The sequence below is a fragment of the Lissotriton vulgaris genome, chromosome 7 (assembly GCF_964263255.1).
Source record: "Lissotriton vulgaris chromosome 7, aLisVul1.2, whole genome shotgun sequence".
NCBI classification, from domain to species: Eukaryota; Metazoa; Chordata; class Amphibia; order Caudata; family Salamandridae; genus Lissotriton; species Lissotriton vulgaris.
Genome location: NC_141695.1, coordinates 204,696,276 through 204,716,850, shown reverse-complemented (window position 1 = coordinate 204,716,850; position 20,575 = coordinate 204,696,276). Strand labels below are relative to the sequence as shown.

At 44.3% G+C, this 20,575-nt stretch overlaps 1 protein-coding gene across 2 annotated transcripts in view; it reads left to right on the top strand.

Moving 5' to 3' along the window:
- Positions 1-20,575, top strand: part of LOC147701199 (B-cell receptor CD22-like) — a 281,864-nt gene that overhangs the window by 130,323 nt on the left and 130,966 nt on the right. For both annotated transcript variants that reach the window (XM_086929945.1, XM_086929944.1), the window contains exons 4-5: positions 2,026-2,319; positions 8,339-8,599. In XM_086929945.1, coding sequence (XP_086786071.1) covers positions 2,026-2,319; positions 8,339-8,599 — 555 coding nt within the window. The remainder of the gene's footprint in view (positions 1-2,025; positions 2,320-8,338; positions 8,600-20,575) is intronic.

Below are 20,575 nucleotides of genomic sequence, written 5' to 3'. Positions count from 1 at the left end.
CAAAATGTATAGATTAGAATTACCAGCAGACAAATAAGGAATTATTCAGTTATTCCAGTGAGGTATCATATTGATCTGATGTTCAGTTGAATACGTACATGTTCTTAAAAGTTTGCTCATGGTGGGTAGCTGTAGTTTAATCTTATCACCCCTTAAGTGGCCACATCACCAAATATAGAAAAGTTCAAGTTCTGTGAGAGTGCCCAAGTGAAGTCGGAAATAAACTATAAGACGTTGCTGGTATTTACAGCAAGCATCTCGTATAGCTATATGAAAGCAGGGAGCTGGCAAAAGAGAACTGTAGTAAATAAATGATCGTACAATCTATGTAGATTCTTCAAGTATATTTATTTAGGATAAGATGTTACAAGTAGAAGAGCAGAGCCCCACCAGGAGCAGCCTTCCTGCTGCTCAGCCCGTCCTTCAACTGACACCCTCACTCACCCAACATTCCACTGCCACCTCTCACACCAACATTCCACTCCACAGACACACTGCCTGAGCAGCAGGTATAACACATCTCCTCTCTTTGATTAAACAAAGATAAAATTGTTACAACAACACACACGACTCGCACGTCACAGTAATGGATGAACGGGAGGTATGTGTTTACGAATTACAAACAAAGATAGTAAAAGACATTGCAAACTAGCAAAGGTAACATATCAAATGTAAAGATGATCCCAGCCTTGGCACCAAAATATGTAGTAAATAAATGATGGTACAATCCATGTAGATTTTTCAGGTAGATTTATTTAGAATTAGATGTTACAAGTGGAAGAGCAGAGCCCCACCAGGAACAGCCTTCCTGCTGCTCAGCCCGTCCTTCAACTGACACCCTTCCTCATCCAACATTCCACTGCCACCTCTCACATCAACATTCCACTCCACAGACAAACTGGCTGAGCAGCTGGTATAACAAGAACTAACTTCAGAGCTTAGTGTAAGGAAAGGAAAATGGAGATTTGTCTTACCGACATCAGATTTTGGCTGCAGAATTTTGCACTTAAACAGCTAAAGGAGTTATTTCCCTACTGTTATTTTCTTCTAGAAAGGATCCTCAATATCAGCTGCCCCTCTATTCAAAGCTCACATGCAGGTTTATATGCTGAACTGTGTGTGATAGACAGAACTGTTCTGGATGGCAGAATGCATTCTGAATCAATAGTCCTAAAGTTAGGAGTCCTAACTTTACTACTCCTAAACTGAGAAAAATCCTAAATTTAAGACTTTCGGTATTCACAGAAGGCATTTAGGAGTCCTAAAGTTAGGAGTCTTAACTTCTGTGAATACCGAAATGAGTAAGTGCCTTCTGTGAAAACCAAAATGGTAGTAAGTTTAGGATTTTGTTTTAAGTTAGTTCTGTGAATCGGGCCCCTGGACTTTCTCCATACAACCTAATGCATTCTAGATTTTGTAGCCGGGCCATGCTTCCATCATGATCCTCAGAATGGCACACCTGAAAGCATTGATTTATAGTCCTTGATGAAATGGGTGAGATGGTGACCCTGTTTACTCGATGTTATGGTTATCATGTTTTTTCTCTTCTAGGTATTCCCCTTTCAGGTTACAATAATGTAGAAGTGAATGTGTGTGATTAATGTACAATGCACATTTCCTAGTTTTGCAGAAGGATACTGGGAACATGTCATGGTCCAGGCCACCAGTTGTGACTAGAACCGGCTGCACCGGGATGAAGGTTGTGCCCTGTTAAGTCTAAGGTCCAGCAAGCACATTGTCATGAGCACAGATGAAAAAAGATTCAACATTGACGTCACTAGATTTGCAAACCTTGGAGTTTGCCCTAATCAGTGCTCAGAGCAAGGAACTTGGCTTTCAGATATGCCAATAATAGAGTGAGCACACGCTTTGTGTGAAGTCTTCTCAAATAAACTTTGCCCTGTTTGTTCAAAATGCTCTGTATCCTTATGTACAAACTTACATCACTTGAGGTCCAAACACAGTTTCAGAGGGAGCTCCTTCATCAGAAGAATAGTCACATGTGTCCATTTGTGTTTTGTGCAGGTACCCCAGCGCGACCAAGGGTGACCTCCCCTCCAACAATGACTGAAGGGCTCCCAGTAGCAATCACCTGCTCTGTGGAGCACACCTGCCCCGCCCACCCACCTGCCCTGGCATGGGACAAGATTAAGGGCAATTTCAGCGTTTACAACGAAGAACTCTGGGGTGGTAGATGGAAGACTGTGTTGCTGTTGAAATACACCCCCACCGCAGAGCATCATAAGGAGGACTGTGTGTGTTCAGCCACTTACCCCAGTGGCAAATCAGCGTCTAAATCCATTACATTGGCCATTCAATGTAAGTCTTTTAGCTTTAATTATTGGATATGAATATGAACATTACTGAGAAATTGAAATAATATTGTGTTAAAACATATAATCACTAACATTAAAAGTGTGAGAACTGCACAGCAATCCGGTAGTTTCTGAAAACTGGCATAGGCTCACTTATGAAGCAGTGCCATGAGCTCATTATGCCTCCAGAGTCCGGTTTTGCACTTGCAGCCATATAGTGTTTTTTTCTCTTCGATATCAATGCACTGCAGTCCATGAGTAGAGAGCAGTGGATCCTGTTGCTGCAACTGATTTTATAGGGCTTTGCGTCCTACTGTGACGTGCTAAGGTGCATTGCTGGGCAGGCAGCATGCTGCACTGTGGGGGACTGCTTGGTTGTAAGGGTGTATTTGCAATGAGTCCAGTGAGGGAGGCATTTTTGTGTCTCATGTGAGTGTTTTAGTGGGTTCTTATCTCTCTTGAGTCACAGAGTTTAACAGAGTGATAAAGGAAAGACAGGACAGAGATCGAGGGCAGGTCGTTCACAATAAAGCCTGATTATGAGTGGGCTGATTAATTCTGACCCGTGCAGAAACTCACATGGGTCAGAATTACAAGTTTAAGAGTATTCAACACATCGGATGTGTTAAATAACACAACCTTCATTACATTTCAGCAGGTAAACCTGCCAAACTTGTATCAAAGAAAGTATACAGTATTTACAGTAGCATGCATATTTTGGTGCATTAAACACCATAAAGTGCATGTCATTTGCCACAAACTCGTAATAGCCACTGTTTCTGGCACTGCATCAATAATGTACCCAGGATTTTGTAATCAGGTGTGATAAATGGCACCCATATTCGTAATCAGCCCAATACTCTGTTGATTTGAGTTACGCTTCAGGTCACATATGGAGTTCTTAATTACTATCATCCCTTATGGAAGTTGATGACCCAAAAATAGTGCGTTTGTGGCATGTAGTGTTGTAGATTCACATGCACCCGCTCTCCTCCCTGAACACCTGCTGTTGTTGCAGATATTTTTAACTTTTTGTTATGTTTCATACTTCAGTCTACAAAGGCAACTTTACTGTGTTTGTTGGCTCCACCTTCACTCTTGGCCTTCGTGCAGAAAAAAACAATATAACAATGGAGCCTATGCCCGAACAATAAACTTACATGGTCCAGGTTTCACCATCAGTCTGACCAAATCCCACCTCCACCCCCTTCAACTCCTTTAGGTGTAGCCTTTCCTCAAGGCCATCCTAACGGGTAGAGTCACAAGTTTCTGTGACTTGAAAATATGTATTTCGAAGCGAAACGAGTTTCTATGCTTCTGAGCCCAACACTAGACAGTGAAAGTATGCACAGTATGTGAATGTACAGCACTACAGGCCACAAACAGATGCTTATAGGCTAAGTAAAAATGCCCTTATAATGCTTTAGAGTGTCTAATGTTAAAGCTGGCGAAGGAAGCTTGCTCGGATGTACATTACCAAGGTCATCCAAGGTGCCAGTGGTCACTGGGAAGATCTCTTTGGCAGTGGCGGCTCCTCAATGGATTGATGATGATTGGATGGATTGGCGGAGTGGTGAGGCAGGACGGGGGAGGGGCTGGGTGGAGGTAGTAAACTCTACCATACGGCTGAAGGAAGTTAAGTAAAGAAATAAATAAATAAAACAAATTACATTGCAAAAGGTGCAACGCTAAATGGCGATGCAGCACGCACAATGTAATTCTTTTTATTTTTTTATTTTTTTACTTAACTTCCTTCGGCCATATGCGAGTTTACTACCCCCAGGCTGCCTCCCCTCGCCTCGGCAGCCCGCAGCACTCCATCGAGGAGCCGCTACTGCTCTTTGAGCTAGTGTGCATGTCCTCAATTGTATTCAGCAGTTTGGTAGGTAGGCTGGTGGTGGCTGCCTTTAAATTTGACATGTCCTATGGGTTTTTGAATTGAGGCAGCCTGATGGGATAGTTTTCTAGGTCTGAACATAACATATTTTATCTGGACTGCAAAGTGCAGTATAAGTATCATCCAGTGCCTTCTCTGATTACCGTGGCTGTGGAATTGTCAAGTTGTGATGTTTTCAGTGACTTTTGAGGCCCTTTTAGGTGGAGTGCTCTGTTCTGTTCTCCTCTGATCTCCGTGGTCAGAATTGAAACTGCAACGAGTCTCTGAAAGCTTCCGACCAGTGGTCAGAGGCAGCACTTTCCGAACTTCATCGTAATAAGGCCCGGAATGTGTGATTCAATCACAACAGCCCATGCTAAATACATCTGCCATACTGAGTACACTTTAAACCTTCTGCTAATTCATCAGAAGTTTAACAAAAAAGTCATCTAAAGTGCACTTGTGAGCCTAAGCGCGCAACGGTGGCCAGTGTAGGCCTCCTATTTGGATCTCAATCATTTATTTATCCAAGAAAACTCTTTAATCATGCTACAGATTGAATGTCCTCCCTCTTTCACAGTGAAAAATGTGTTGTCACATTTTCTGAATTCATATGTTACTTAAGAGCACCAAGATCTATAGTTAACCAAAGATATTTTGCAGATTGTTAAGGAGGTGTAGAAAGCTGTTATAGCTAAAGCTCACTGTTACAAACGTTCTATATCTAGAAAGTGTTCATGATATTGATGATTCCTATTATTTCTCCTTAGATGGGACTAATTTCATAAACTGCTCAGGTTGCGAAGTGTATATCACATCTGGTTATCTCACATCATTTTGCAAGATCTAAGAGGGAGTTAAAGGTGTCTTAACATGTTCTCCATTGGGCTGTGTTTCACAGCCCAATGGAAAACATTCCCAGCCTCCCCAGGCACTGCCTTAGCATCCAAATCAGACCAATCACGATGCTGGTCCTGCAGCATCATGATTGCTGTCGGAGTCAGGAAGCCTGGAGTCCTGGGCTGCAGAAGAGCGAGGACGAGGAGAGGCATATTGCTGCACTGGAGAAGGTGATGGCGCACGGGATTACCAGCTCAATAAATCATACTCACCTGGGCCCATAAACATTCACACCTATGAACCGGTAATCCTGCTTCTATTTCCTGCCTGTCTGTATTTTATCACTTTGGACGTATACCTGTATGCCATGACATCAATCCTCGTCACCTATGTTATACGTCCTAAGGATCCCGATGGAAGTTAGCATAATAAGTAGTAATTTAATAATTTATCTTTCCTGAAATAATCACAGACTCGGGAGAAGTTTTAAACACTTTATCTATGCAAGGTTTTCTGAGTCAGTGGCCACAATACAGTGACCATAAATTTTACAAGTAAGAAAAATTATTAATAGGACATAAAGTTTGCAAGAAATCACAGTAACACCTTTAGACATTGGTACCTGGGAAGGGTGAAAAAGGGAAATAGCACAAGGACATACCACATGAATTATATTTACCTAGAATGGTGCGAGGACTGGGACAAAGATAGGACTCCTGACTAATCAGGTGTCAACAGGACAGGACAGGAGCAGATCAGGACAGGTAACGTGAGTGTCACACCCCTCTCTCTATGCCAAATTCTGATACCCCGATTTGGTAATCGATAATTCTCCCTCAGCAAACTCTTGATTCTTCTGACAGAGTGCTCCACCAGCACCTCTGCTCTCGATCTCCTATAGCATGCGTTGGGTCAGTGACAGGTCAGATAATCGGACAAGCCGGACAATTTCTCTAACTAAGCCTACCGTAGTTATACCATTTCCACGTCAATGTACCATCCCTAAATGTTGAAAATCTATGTGTTCCCCTTCAGTGATTGGTCAGAAAGACGAGGAGAGGTCATCACACCATACAAAGATGAGGTAATTTCTCAATGAATTATATTGATCAAGTTCCCGCCCATAATTTTTTTCCCATGCACTTTTATTCCGCCCAGCAATATTTGTTGCAATTGGTAAACATTGTATTTGTTACAGTTCATATTTCTTCCTCTGCTGAGATCAAATGGACAGTTTCCCAGGAACATAGTGGTGTAGTGTAGTTCTTATATTCCCAATAGGCTTTGCACATTGGAATAATATATCCTATAGATTAGACGTAGGACTGAGGTTGACTAGGTCTCTATCGAATATACTAGACTTAATTGTGAGTGCCAACTAGCTCAGAGGTCACTAGAAACTTTCTTGAATAAACAAGAAGGGATTAGTTTCTGACAACTGCATAAACATGACAACTTTGTTTTCCCAAGATAAAACTGATCATCAGAGTCGTGGAAACAAAAGATAGATATTTCACTCAGTCAATCGTGCATGCTTCGTTTCACCAGAGGTGCAGAGAAATAGATAGGCCGGCGTTTTCAATAAAAGGATTTATTGAACAGTCTTCTTTCTCATGCATAAGAAATGAACTGCTACAATCGTAAAACTGGTTGTAAAATATAATGCATACAGTAGAAATAGTATAATAAAATACTGTAAGAGCATTGTATGGTTCCTAAACCATAGATACATACATACATAATAACAGAGGATAAAAGTACTCAACTGGTGCTTCTAAAATATGCCTACCCTCGGTGTACCCAACCTAAGCTTAGTACGAAGGAAGAAGTAAGTGAGGTGTAGCATAAATGTAGTATTCTTTTGCCAATAATCTGTCCAAGATTTCTCCTAGGGTCTAATCAGCTCCGTACCTTAGTTTAGAATGAAGAAGGTCAGTCTTGGGACTCGATTTCCCAACAACCCACAAGGGTAGCTTGGAAACACTGGAGCTGGATTTCTCGGCAGGAGAAAAGACAGCGTCACTCCCAGTGCGTCTGCTGAAGGGTCAACTTCCTTCGGTACTTGCTGTAGCAGGGCGCGTTGGGCAAGTAGATAGTCGAACTGCTCCAAACCACTGTGTGTTTGTTTGGACGAGTGTGGGCATATTTATACCTTGAAGGTCCCGAGTTTGACGTACAGTTGGACATAATAACATCAGTTCTTTGAAAACTCCATGAGTTCTTGGACAAATAAAAATTCAAGCAAGGGGAAGTCTCTAGCTTCTGAAGCTGAGTTTTCCAAGAAATCGTTGTGGATTTTCAGAACTAGTGGAAGTAGCCCTGCGGTATTTGGACTACATGAGCTATGCCTAAATATGGTTATGATTTCTATGCCTATATAAGGATATGGTGAATTATACCTATATAAGGGCATGAATCAGAAAAATTACAATAGGGTCCTAAAATAATACATAACAGTGGATAAGATGAGTGTTGGCAGTCATTCAATGTCAGTGACTTCAGGGTTTTGTGGGATCATTTGCGCAGGCACATCCTTTTCAATATGGAGTTTGTGTCACTCTTAGGCCCAAATACGAGCTAAAAACAAAGTAAAAGAAAAAACATATTAGAATACAAAAATAAATGAATGCAGGGTATTCCACTTATCTCTACTCTAACCCTATTACTTTATTTATACTATAGCATTAACAGTTAAGCAGAACGGACAAAGTTTAGTTGAAGCAATAGCAGGTGCATTAGTGCATGAGACATGAAGTGGCCATCTTGGCACTAGTGCGCAGTAGCAAGAAATTCCCACCAAAGCACAGATATGTCATACCACGTAGATGTGGCAGGCGCATGTGCAGAAAGGTTTCAGAGTTTTCAGCAGCCATTTTAGGACACTCAGGTTACTGTTAGTAAAAGCACATAAAAAAGCTTCCCCTAGATACTAAATATGTTGTGTAATGTAAATATTAGTAAACAAAATATGTTGAATAATTAGTTATAGATTATTTCGAGAGGGCTGAATACAAGCAAGTTTCTGTAGGTATGAAACCTTGCTCCATCACCTTGCTCCATCAAAGGCCATTTGCTTTTTTTAAATTTTAATCCCCCCAAACACCCCCACCAATTCCTTTCTCTACCAAGCCCGTTCAACGGCAGCCCCCACCACAAATAGGCCCCCAGATCAATGGCCTGTTGAAAATTATATACCTTCAGGGGATGTGCAGAAATATGATTGCACTAGTACTATTGGTACAATACAGTCAATCTTTTAAAATTGTTAAGCAGTTTCAGACATCAAAACTGTGCTCTTTTACTACAGATTCTCCCAAAGGTGTACATGCTGTTCTAGCCGAGGACCCGGAAGAAGGACATCTAATGGAACTGTCATGTGTGGTGATGAGCAGTAACCCAAGAGAGACACATTTTACCTGGTATAGGAATAACAAAGTGATTGAGAAACAGGAAGGTAAAGCACTGAAGATTGAGAGGGCAGCCATGGATGATGCCGGGGACTACCACTGCGTGGCCCACAATGTGATGGGCAGCGCCTCCTCCACTGCAATTTCTGTCAACGTCAAATGTGAGTGTGGTTTCATTCATAACTTTTAACCAGTAAGTAATGGTAAGCCAGTGGGATGCGAATGGTCACTTGGTGTCTGAGTATTTGCTGACTGCTTATTGTTCAGCCATTTTGTTGTGACCCCTTGCAGACCCTCCCTGCACCTAGATCCCGCCTCCCAGCTGACCCTCCCACCTACAGAGGTATAGCCTGTGCTCACCCTCGTGAAGAGCTGTGTCCGTCCTGCTCCTCGCAGAAACGGTCGCTCCCCTCTCCTCCCCCTCCTGGTGGTATCGTATGCGTTACTGCTTCTCTCTTGGAAAGCTTTCTGTGCAGCGCTAGAATTGAAATTGTTTGTGGGCAGCGCTTGTGTCGTACTACTGGCACTATTATCGTAATTGATTGTGGGCAGCGCTCGTGTCGTACTTCTGGCACTAGTATTGAAACTGACCTTGCGCAGCGCTCGTGACCTGTGCGCTTTAGTGCCACTGCAATAGCTTTAAAATTTACATTGTGTGCGTAAATTAAGCTCTTGGTGTCTGAGCATTTGTTGACTGCTTATTGTTCAGCCATTTTGTTGTGACCCCTTGCAGACCCTCCCTGCACCTAGATCCCGCCTCCCAGCTGACCCTTCCACCCACAGAGGTATAGCCTGTGCTCACCCTCGTGAAGAGCTGTGTCCGTCCTGCTCCTCGCAGAAACGGTCGCTCCCCTCACCTCCCCCTCCTGGTGGTATCGTATGCGTTACTGCTTCTCTCTTGGAAAGCTTTCTGTGCAGCGCTAGAATTGAAATTGTTTGTGGGCAGCGCTTGTGTCGTACTACTGGCACTATTATCGTAATTGATTGTGGGCAGCGCTCGTGTCGTACTTCTGGCACTAGTATTGAAACTGACCTTGCGCAGCGCTCGTGACCTGTGCGCTTTAGTGCCACTGCAATAGCTTTAAAATTTACATTGTGTGCGTAAATTAAGCTCTTGGTGTCTGAGTATTTGTTGACTGGTTATTGTTCAGCCATTTTGTTGTGACCCCTTGCAGACCCTCCCTGCACCTAGATCCCGCCTCCCAGCTGACCCTCCCTTGCTCCGCCCCCCTCCACTCTCCATTTAAGGCAGATGTCCCAACACGCAGCGTCCACGCGCTACGGCCGCGCCGAAGGTGCGCCAAAGGTAAGCCCGTCTACGCCTGTCCGCGCCTGGCCCGCGCCCAGCACCAGACCCCCTGGCCCCCGCACCACCCACCCCACCCGCATTACATACAACGCCTCCACCCTCTTAGCCCTAAACCCCGGCCGACTCCCCAACTGCATCCAAGCCGCTCCTGGACACACCCATGGACCCTTCACATGTAACTCCTGCAAGTATGACGGCACTAAGACCAACTCTTCATCTACGAACACCAAGCAGATTTCTGACACCAACTACCTAAAATGCATCCTGCTCAACACCCGCTCGGTCCACAGACACGCCATCGACCTTTGGAATCTTCTAGACACCATCTCCCCGGACGTCGCCTTCCTAACAGAAACATGGATGAACGCTTTCTCAGCCCCAGACATCACCATTGCCATCCCGGAAGGCTACAAGATCATCCGAAAAGACCGCACCTACCATACAGGAGGAGACATCGCTATCGTCCACAAGAATTCCATCCGCATCTCAACCAGCTCAGACGTCAACCTCGCTAACGCCGAGCACCTTCACTTCCAGATCCACACCGACCCCAATACCACACTCAGAGGCACCCTCCTCTACAGGCCACCAGGACCCCGGACACAATTCAGTGAAGACATCACTGACTTTATCACCCCACACGCCCTCCCCTCCGAGGACTACCTTCTATTGGGAGACCTCAATTTTCACCTGGAAAAGAGCAACGACAGCAACGCCACCACCCTTCTGGACAATCTCTCCAACCTCGGACTCAAACAACTTGTCAATACCCCCACTCACTACGCAGGTATCACTCTCGACCCCATCTTCACCTCCAGCAAACATATCTCCTTCAGTCACACCACAGTTCTCCATTGGACGGACCACAGCTGCGTTCACTTTGTCTACAAAAAGACCACAACCCACAACCATCCTCAACCTACTCTGCGAAGAAACTGGAACAAAATCACCATCAACCAGATCTCCTCATCGCTTCTTCAAAACCCCCCCGCCCACTCCTCGAACCCCAACCAAGCAGCCATTAACCTCACTCAATGGCTAACCAACAGCGCCGACCTCCTAGCACCATTGAAAAAACGCCAAATCAAACTAGGCAGCAAAAACGCCTCCTGGTTCAACGATGATCTTAAGAAATCCAAGAAACTCTGTTGCTCCCTTGAGAAGGCCTGGAAAAAAGACCCAAACACCTGCACCAGGGACGCCTTCAAAAACGCCACCCGCATACACCACCAACTGATCCGAACTGCCAAGAAAGCCGCTTTCAAAGACCGACTTGACAACAACGCCCACAACAGCAAGAAACTATTCAACATCGTCAAAGAGTTCACCAACCCCACTGCCAACTCCAACGACATCACTCCCTCTCAAACCCTTTGCGACTCCCTAGCTTTGTTCTTCCACGACAAAATCGCAGACATCCACAACAGCTTTGACAACCAACCTGGAGACCAACCCACCCAACCTTCTGCCGTACCTTCACCCCCCTTGAACATCCTTAATGACTGGAACCCAATCTCCACTGAGGACACCATCCGCCTGATGAACTCCATCCACTCAGGATGCCCTCACCACATCTTCAACAAAGCAGATTCCATCATAGCACCACACCTCCGAGACGTCATCAACTGCTCCCTCAACTCCGCCACCGTCCCGGAAAGCTGGAAACACGCCGAACTCAGCGCCCTTCTGAAAAAACCTACAGCTGACCCCACCGAACTCAAAAACTACCGCCCCATCTCGCTCCTTCCATTCCCGGCCAAAGTCATCGAGAAAGCTGTCAACAACCAGCTCGCCGCCTTCCTCGAAACCAACAAATCCCTCGACCCCTCACAGTCCGGCTTCCGAGCCAAACACAGCACTGAGACTGCACTCATCGCTGCAACAGACGACATTCGAACTCTACTGGACAATGGAGACACAGTCGCCCTCATCATCCTCGACCTCTCCGCAGCCTTCGACACAGTCTGCCATAGCACCCTGTTACAACGCCTCAGTAACATCGGAATCCAAGGAAAAGCACTGGAATGGATCACCTCGTTCCTTGCCGGAAGAACTCAGAGAGTCCGCCTCCCACCATTCAAGTCAGAAGCCACTGAAGTCATCTGCGGCATGCCACAAGGATCTTCACTCAGCCCCACCCTCTTCAACGTATACATGAGCCCCCTCGCAGCCATCGCACGCCAACACAACCTCAACATCATCTCCTACGCTGATGACACTCAACTGATCCTCTCACTCACCAAAGACCCTAACACCGCCAAAACCAACCTACATGAAGGAATGAAAGAAGTAGCCGAATGGATGAAGCACAGCCGTCTGAAGCTGAATTCAGACAAAACTGAAGTCCTTATCTTAGGTACCTCCCCCTCCGCCTGGGACGACTCTTGGTGGCCAGAGGCCCTTGGAAAGGCACCCATCCCGACGAACCACGCACGGAACCTGGGCGTCATCCTGGACTCCTCACTCTCGATGACCAGACAAGTCAACGCCGTTTCTTCGTCTTGCTTCAACATTCTTCGCATGCTCAAAAAAACATTTCGCTGGATCCCCACCGAAACTAGAAAAACGGTCACCCACGCACTGGTTACAAGCCGTCTGGACTACGGAAACACCCTATATGCCCGTACAACCGCAAAACTTCAGAAAAAACTCCAACGCATCCAGAACGCATCACCCAGACTCATACTAAACATCCCGCGTAAAGACCACATCTCTGGACACCTGAAAGACCTTCACTGGCTCCCCGTCAATAAGAGGATTACATTCCGCCTCCTAACCCATGCACATAAAGCACTTTACAAACTTGGACCCGAATGCCTCAACACACGACTTTCCTTCTACACCCTCCCCCCCGCCAGCTACGCTCTTCCAATCAAGCCCTTGCTGCTTTACCTCGCATCAGCAAAACCACCATGGGAGGAAGATCCTTCTCCTACCTGGCGGCTAAAACCTGGAACACACTTCCCATTCACCTTCGCCTCACTCAGAACAACCTAGCATTCAGAAAGAAACTTAAAACCTGGATATTCGACAAGTAATTCCTCACCCTTCTTCAAGTGCCTTGAGACCCTCTGGGTATGTAGCGCGCTATATAAATTCCTTGACTTTACTTGACTTGACTCCATGTTGGAGTATTTCCTGGTTAAACCTCAAGGTATTAGAGAAGGTGCACCAGGACTTAAATTAAACTTATTAAGTGTCAATGCAGAGGTATCGTATCAAGATTCAATGCCCACAAAGTTTGCTTATCTAGCTAGATATGGAATAGCTGCTAACAATCTTGTGCTACGTTCTTCATCAGAGGTTGGGAAGGAAGAAATGAATAATCATAAGGAATGCTAATGAAGTGATGGTAAATCACATATTAAGTTATCAACGATTGTTTCGGGAATAGGCTCGATTTTGGAGCCATTATCCAAGTTTGCAGACGAATATTTAAAGCCTCTAGTGCAGAAGACACAGACATATCTAAAAGACACTCGAGATCTACTTGTCCAAATTGCAGACAGAGCATTTGACTCCAACACCATGTTACTTGTAGGGCTGGATGTCGAATCTTTATATACAAGTTTACCACAGGAAGATACACTCCAGATGTTGGAAGATCTACTATACATGGGGGAATGGAAACACAATACGCCCAGACACTTTGTACTAGAGTGCTGTCGCCTGGCCTTACAAGAGAACTTTTTTGAGTACAATGGGGAACTGTATTTACAATGCCATGGTACTTCCATGGGCAGTGCTTTTGCCCCCTCAGTAGCGGGATTGTATGTCAGCAATTTTGAGAACATCTTTGTATTCAATGAGAACAACCCTTTTGTTTCCAGTATTTTATACTAGAAACAATACATTGATGACATTATAGTAATCTGGAATACAGAGAAAGACCTACGACTGTTCATGGAATGGCTTAATGGTCGTGACAAGTGGCTCAAGTTCACTTCCACCTCAGATAAGAAAAAACTAGACTTCTTGGATCTGACCATCTTCATTGAAAATGAGAAAATTGAAACAAAAACCTACACAAAACCCACTGCGAAGAACAGTTTACTCTCATATAAAAGCTACCATCCGAAGCCTTTAAGAGATAATCTCCCTTATAGTCAGTTCTTAAGGCTGAAAAGAAACTGCAGCAAAACGAGCAATTACAACCATCAAGCTCAAATACTCAGTAAGAAACTTGAAGCAAGAGACTACACGCAATCTAATATTGCGAAATGTAAGAAACGTGCAAAACACCAACCAAGGGAATGTCTCCTACAACAATACCCAAAAGAACCTATTCCTGATCTGGTTACCTGTGTAACAACCTATTGCCCCGCAACTTATGAGGTTCAAAAACTGATAAGAAAGAACTGGCAGATAATCACCACAGGGAAGTTCAACTGGCCTAAACCCAGGTTCGCCAATATCTGAAAGATGTCTTAATCCGCACACGTCCACGTGTAGGCAAACAATCTACACTAGTGAGAGACACAAACCTGATGTCAGTAACCGGTCACTATCCATGCGGCACATGCCTAGTGTGTAAACTAACTACTACCACTAAGACCCTAAAACTCACTGACACTCTCACATGGACCCAAAAATACCACACAAATTGCAATTCCACCCACGTAATATGTATGATTTGGTGTCCATGTGCTAAGCGATACATAGGAATGACATGTCGCAAGGTGAAAACGCGAATTGGAGAACACAAAAGTAACATCAGATTAAAAAAGAACACCACAAAATTGTGTTCCCACTTCATTGAAGCAAACCATGACTGTGAAGAACTACGCTGGACAATTCTTGAAATGCTGACAGATAAAACAAACAATGCGGAGAAGAGACTGTTCGAAAAAGAACAGAGATGGGTGAACCGTCTTAACACACATCTGACGGGCTTAAATGATAACATACCTTGGCACCAATTCACTTGAAAAACCATTCCAGCTCTAAAATTAAAATAAAAGGTCCAATCTGGGTATTACTAGCTACTATCAAAAAACTTACTGCAAAAACGTCTTACAATATAGTGCAACATCATAGACCTGCAAATGAGCTAAATAGACGCCTGACCAATATTGCTTATTCAAACTTGAAGTCTAACAACTAGCCTCATTTCGTGTTTACCACCGTAATAAACTAGCATTAGCTTAATACACCAACACGTAGCACATAGCGCTGCTAAATATAATGTTAATGTCTCTGTCCCCCTGCACGCTATCTACCAATAAAGTTTAGTGAGAGTAAACACAACTCCTCCCTAGTCCTTTTTCTACCGTTATTCCTGTGAGGGATATAAACGAATAGGAATACGTCCTTCTTGGTATCCGGGGGCAGAGTCAGCACAAGCAGCGGTCTACCTACACACGCGGGTAAGTTTGGCGTTCTCCCTTGTTTAATCGGTCACGCTTTTCAGAACAAGGTTCTGCACTGAGCAACTAAACTTTAAATGTTGCCACTTCTTCCAGCTCTAATCCATAACGAGATAATTCACCCCCGTTGAGGAATCACGTACCCTCTACTAAGGTATGTAGAATAACATTAAATATTTATGCCTCCTTTCCTCGACGTCTCTGCACAAACGCGTAATCCGCTTAAGTTTACCTCTCGCCCTAGTTATTTAAATCCATCTAAATGAGTCTATCGCTAATTTTTCCGAAGATACCTTCATATTTATGGAATAACATTAAACGCATGCGATTTGTAACAACTATGGTGCATACCTAACTAGTGGTTAATGAGAGTTTCCGCAAGCAATACCTGTGATAGCAAATTAGCACAACTCTTGCCCATAAAATAACTGATCTTTGTCAACGAGTTCAGAACATGAGTGTACATTGACAAACTCACTTAATCACATGAAAACTTTGCTGAGTTTCTGTTAAAACCTTGCAGTAGGCACAGGCAATTCAAGACGCCCTCCGTATAAAACCATTTCTCTGAATCACTAGCTATAATGTAAGCTACATTTTTATATAAAGAATTTTCTATGTATTCCATAAAGATGTGCTGTTATACATGTGTACAAGCGTTCCTGTAAATACTTGCTTGTCTCCTCGTTTTTTCTTTCCCTACAGATTTGAGGGCAATTATCCCAGTGTTCGCATTGTGACACTGCCAATTACTACACAAGTAGTGTAAGTAATCTATGTGTGTTTGTCCTGACGAAGGATCCACAGACCCGGCTGGGCACTAGGGTGCTGAAACATGTCGACTCTATTTACAAAGTAGTATAGTGAGATCCAATAACTTGTTCTCATACCTATACCCACCATTTTTAAGGGCAATCTTAACCTTTTCCATTAAATTCTTCTCAGGTTAAGTTTTGTTTTTTAACCATTTTTCCTCACTTTTTAACACTATTTCTCTGGACACTGCTGCCAGAATCTGAGGTTGCCTCTGGATGAGGCTGGCATACAGCACGTAATTGGACATCCAATGATAAATGCCATAACGCTAATGTGGGGCGGAGTACAGTAATATACCGCATTCGAACAACATTGCGGTTATGAGGATGTTCCATGCTAACCAAAAGGTCTAGCAGTAACAAGTGTCCATTCCACCTCTTGATTACCTATATGGTAAGTCACATATTACCAGGAGACACAGAGGGCTCGATTACAATGTTGGTCGGAGTTGCCTCTGACCAACGCTGTCACGGTCTCAAGATTGACCGACCTCTGGTTGGCCGTCCCAACACTGCTATTCATGGTGCGGTCATATACTCCCATTTCTCCAATAGAGCTTGTGCTATAGCCAAACACCTGCTTTGGCACAAGCTCCAATAGAAAAATGGGAGATTGTGTTCATACCTGCATCGCGTGGCAGGCACCTCAATGAACCTGCCACACCGCGCAGGGATCAACAGGAAGGCATCAAGGGTACCCCCTTGCCCCTAACCGGAAACAGCTAGGAGAAGGGGGCTGTGATAGGGGACCCCAATCTTGCTTTCTGTCAGGCTTTCCATGTCAGAAATCCCAGAATAGGAAGCCTGTCGGGAACCGAGCATCGTCATCCCGACGGCGTGAACACCATCACATTGGGAACATGTGGCGTTCTGACTGGCCGACAGGCTCTTTCAGCCCATTGTATGCCAGCTGGTTTCAATTCTGACTGCCTACATTGAAATTAGGATCTGAAATCTTTCGACCTGTGGTCAGAGGCTTTCCTAACTTCATCGTAATAAGGTCCAGAATGTGTGAATAATTGACAACAGCCCATGCTAAATGCATCTGCCGTACTGAGTACACTTCAAACCTTCCTCTAATTCATCAGAAGTATAAGAAAAAAGGCATCTAAAGTGCACTTATGAACCTAATTTGCACCTGTGGCCAGTGTAGGCCTCCTATTTACATCTCAATCATTTTTGTAACCAAGAATACTCTTTAATCATGCTACCTATTGAATCTCCTAACTCTTTCCTTCTTTGACAGTGAAAAGTGTCTAATCAGCTTTGCTAAATTCATGTGTCATTTTAGAACACCAAGATCTATAAATAACCAAAGATTTTTTGCACATTGTTAATGAGGCCTAGAAAGCTGTTATATCTAAAGCTCACTGTTACACACATGCTATATCTCGAAACTGATCCTGATACTGATGATTCCTATTATTTCTCCTTAGATGGAACAAATTTCAGTAGCTAACTTAAAAAACTGCTCAGTTGGCGAAGTGTATATCACCTGTGGTTATCTCACATAATTTTTTTGAGATAGTTAAAGGAGATATAACAGTCTTTGGTACATCCTTCCTCATATACAACTAATAAGATACAACGGGGCACTCAAGATGTTGAACAAGAAATGTAAACCCTGACAAAGATGAGAATGTATGTCCATCTATAAGATGCCAGAACCTCGACAACATAACACCTAATAGGTCTTACTTGCTATCAGTGTCCAACCTGGTAAGCTCACTGGATCTACCTATCCTCTTAGGACCACCCCAAGCACAGTTATTGGCAAAAAAACAATCCCAACCAAAAGCCCTGCAAAGCATTATGGGACAAGATTAGCAGTGGGCAGGGAATATTATAGTATCCAATATCAAAATAATTCTTCAAATAAAATACAAGCACCTCAGTAGCTTAAATCGGCTAAAGATGCTTGCATTTTCTGCAAATGTGTATTTAGTATTTCATTTTACCAACAGTGGATTTAGGCTACAGAGCTGCTGTTGCACTGCACTCCAGCAAAGTATGGCCAAATCTTACCAACCCTTTTTTCTCTTACACCAGACATACACATCTTTATCTGCTCTGTTGTGTGTGACTATGCTGCAATCATTATCAGATGACATGTCGGCTACTCGCTTGTGAGTGAAACGGGGGAAGCTGGAAGTGCTTTCTCCTGCTGCACTGGAGTCCACCCGGAGTTAGACCTGATTCGAATCCTTGCCTGTGCCTGGGGCCGCAACGGATGTGAGTCACTTTTTTTGCTTGTTTTATAAACTCACATCCAAGATTATCTAAAAGTGAAGCTGCCTTCCTGTAGATTTCTTAACAGCCATACACAGCTCGCGAGGGGCAGGGTGTGTGCAGAATGATGCAGCAGCGACTGATGGTGTGCATGTGCCTGAATTTCCTTTGGTTTTACGTTATGTGCCGAACAGCAACAGGTTTTTTGGGGGGAAGGGTGCAGCCTGCCTCCCCTCAGCTCCTTGTTCGAGTTACTGAAGGCTCATTCCTCCGCCTTCTCTGTGCTTTATCTGACTAACCATGACAACCCACAACGTGGGATGTGGCTGGCTTGGTTACAGGTCATTCATGTTGTTTTAGCTGAGTGCCAAGTTGGGAGACTTGTTTAGTGGGTGCAGGTAAACTCTGCTCCACCGGCAGAGGGCTGTTTTCTGTCAAACTTCGTGTTTCAAGCGGAGCACAAAGTGGGGAATACTCCACCGGCGTTGCGGAGTTTCCCGCCCACAGTTAATCCTATACACAACTATACTACCCCCACCTCAGAAATACCTTAAAAACAGCCTTTACCGAAGAGGAGCAGCACCCAACCATGACTTCTTTCATCCATGAACCACCCAAAAATGACAGCAATTTACTACTAAATTTAGTTAGTGGTAGAAAAAAATGGCTGCCTAATAAAACAATTTTAAAAAGACTATTATAGGAATCAATGAGAAAAATATCAGAAATGTTATAAAAATGTATATTAAAATATTTAAAACTGTTGAAAATATTACTCATGTACAACAATGTTCCAAAAATGTATATACAAATTATAAATAATATATTAAATAATATTATAACATATAAAAAAATGAAATATATATTATAAATATTTGTTACATTACACTATAAAAATTAACTAAGCAAGCAAATTTGCCCTCTCTATAGACCTGAACAAATACGATAGGAAGGCCTGGCAGACTTGTGCACAAGTTCAAGTTCAAGTTCAAGAATTTGTATAGCGCGCTACTCATCCAGATGGTCTCAAGGCGCTTGGGGAGGGGGTTCATTATTTATCGAATATCCAGGTTTAAAGTTCTTTTCTGAAGGAGATGTGGTTCGGTGTGAGGCGGATGTGGGTGGGGAGTGAGTTCCAGGTTTTGGCCGCTAAGTAGGAGAAGGATCTACCTCCCTTGGTGGATCTTTGGATACACGGGACTGCGGCGAGGCATTGATTGGAGGATCTTAATTGGCGGTTGGGTGTATAGAAGGATAGTCGGGTGTTGAGGCATTCGGGTCCTAGTTTGTAGAGGGCCTTGTGTGCGTGGGTGAGGAGACGGAAAGTTATTCTCTTGTTGACGGGAAGCCAGTGGAGGTCTTTCAGGTGGCCGGTAATGTGATCATGGCGAGGGATGTCCAGAATGAGTCTCGCCGATGCGTTTTGGATGTGTTGGAGTTTTTTCTGTAGTTTGGCTGTAATTCCAGCGTAGAGGGTGTTTCCGTAGTCTAGACGACTCGTAGCCAGTGCGTGGGTGACAGTCTTTCTTGTCTCGGTGGGGATCCAATGGAAGATTTTTTTGAGCATACGAAGTACGTTGAAGCAGGAGGATGAGACGGCGTTGACTTGTCTGGCCATCGAGAGGGAGGAGTCCAGGATGAAGCCTAGGTTGCGTGCGTGGTCAGTGGGTATGGGTGCTGAGCCTAGGTCCGAAGGCCACCATGAGTCGTCCCAGGCTGAGGGGGAAGATCCGAGGATGAGCACTTCCGTTTTGTCTGAGTTAAGTTTCAGGCGGCTGTTTTTCATCCATATGGCTACTTCTTTCATGCCTTCGTGGAGATTGGTTTTGGCGGTGTTGGGGTCTCTGGTGAGGGAAAGGATCAGCTGGGTGTCGTCAGCATAGGAGATGATGTTAAGGTTGTGTTGGCGCGCGATGGAGGCAAGTGGACTCATGTAGACGTTGAAGAGGGTGGGACTAAGTGATGATCCTTGTGGTACACCGCAGATGACCTCGGTGGCCTCTGATTGGAAAGGGGGGAGGCGTACTCTCTGGGTTCTTCCGGCGAGGAATGAGATGATCCAGTCCAAGGCTTTGCCTTTTATGCCAATGTTGCTGAGGCGTTGTGTGAGGGTGCTGTGACAGACAGTTTTGAAGGCGGCGGAGAGGTCGAGTAGAATGAGGGCCACAGTTTCTCCGTTGTCCAGTAGTGTTCGGATGTCGTCTGTTGCTGCGATGAGGGCCGTTTCGGTGCTGTGTTTGGCTCGAAAACTGGATTGTGATGGGTCGAGGGAGTTGTTGGATTCCAGGAAGGTGGCGAGCTGGCTATTGACGGCTTTTTCAATGACTTTGGCCGGGAATGGGAGGAGGGATATGGGGCGGTAGTTTTTAAGTTCGGAGGGGTCTGCTGTGGGTTTCTTCAGGAGGGCGCTGACTTCGG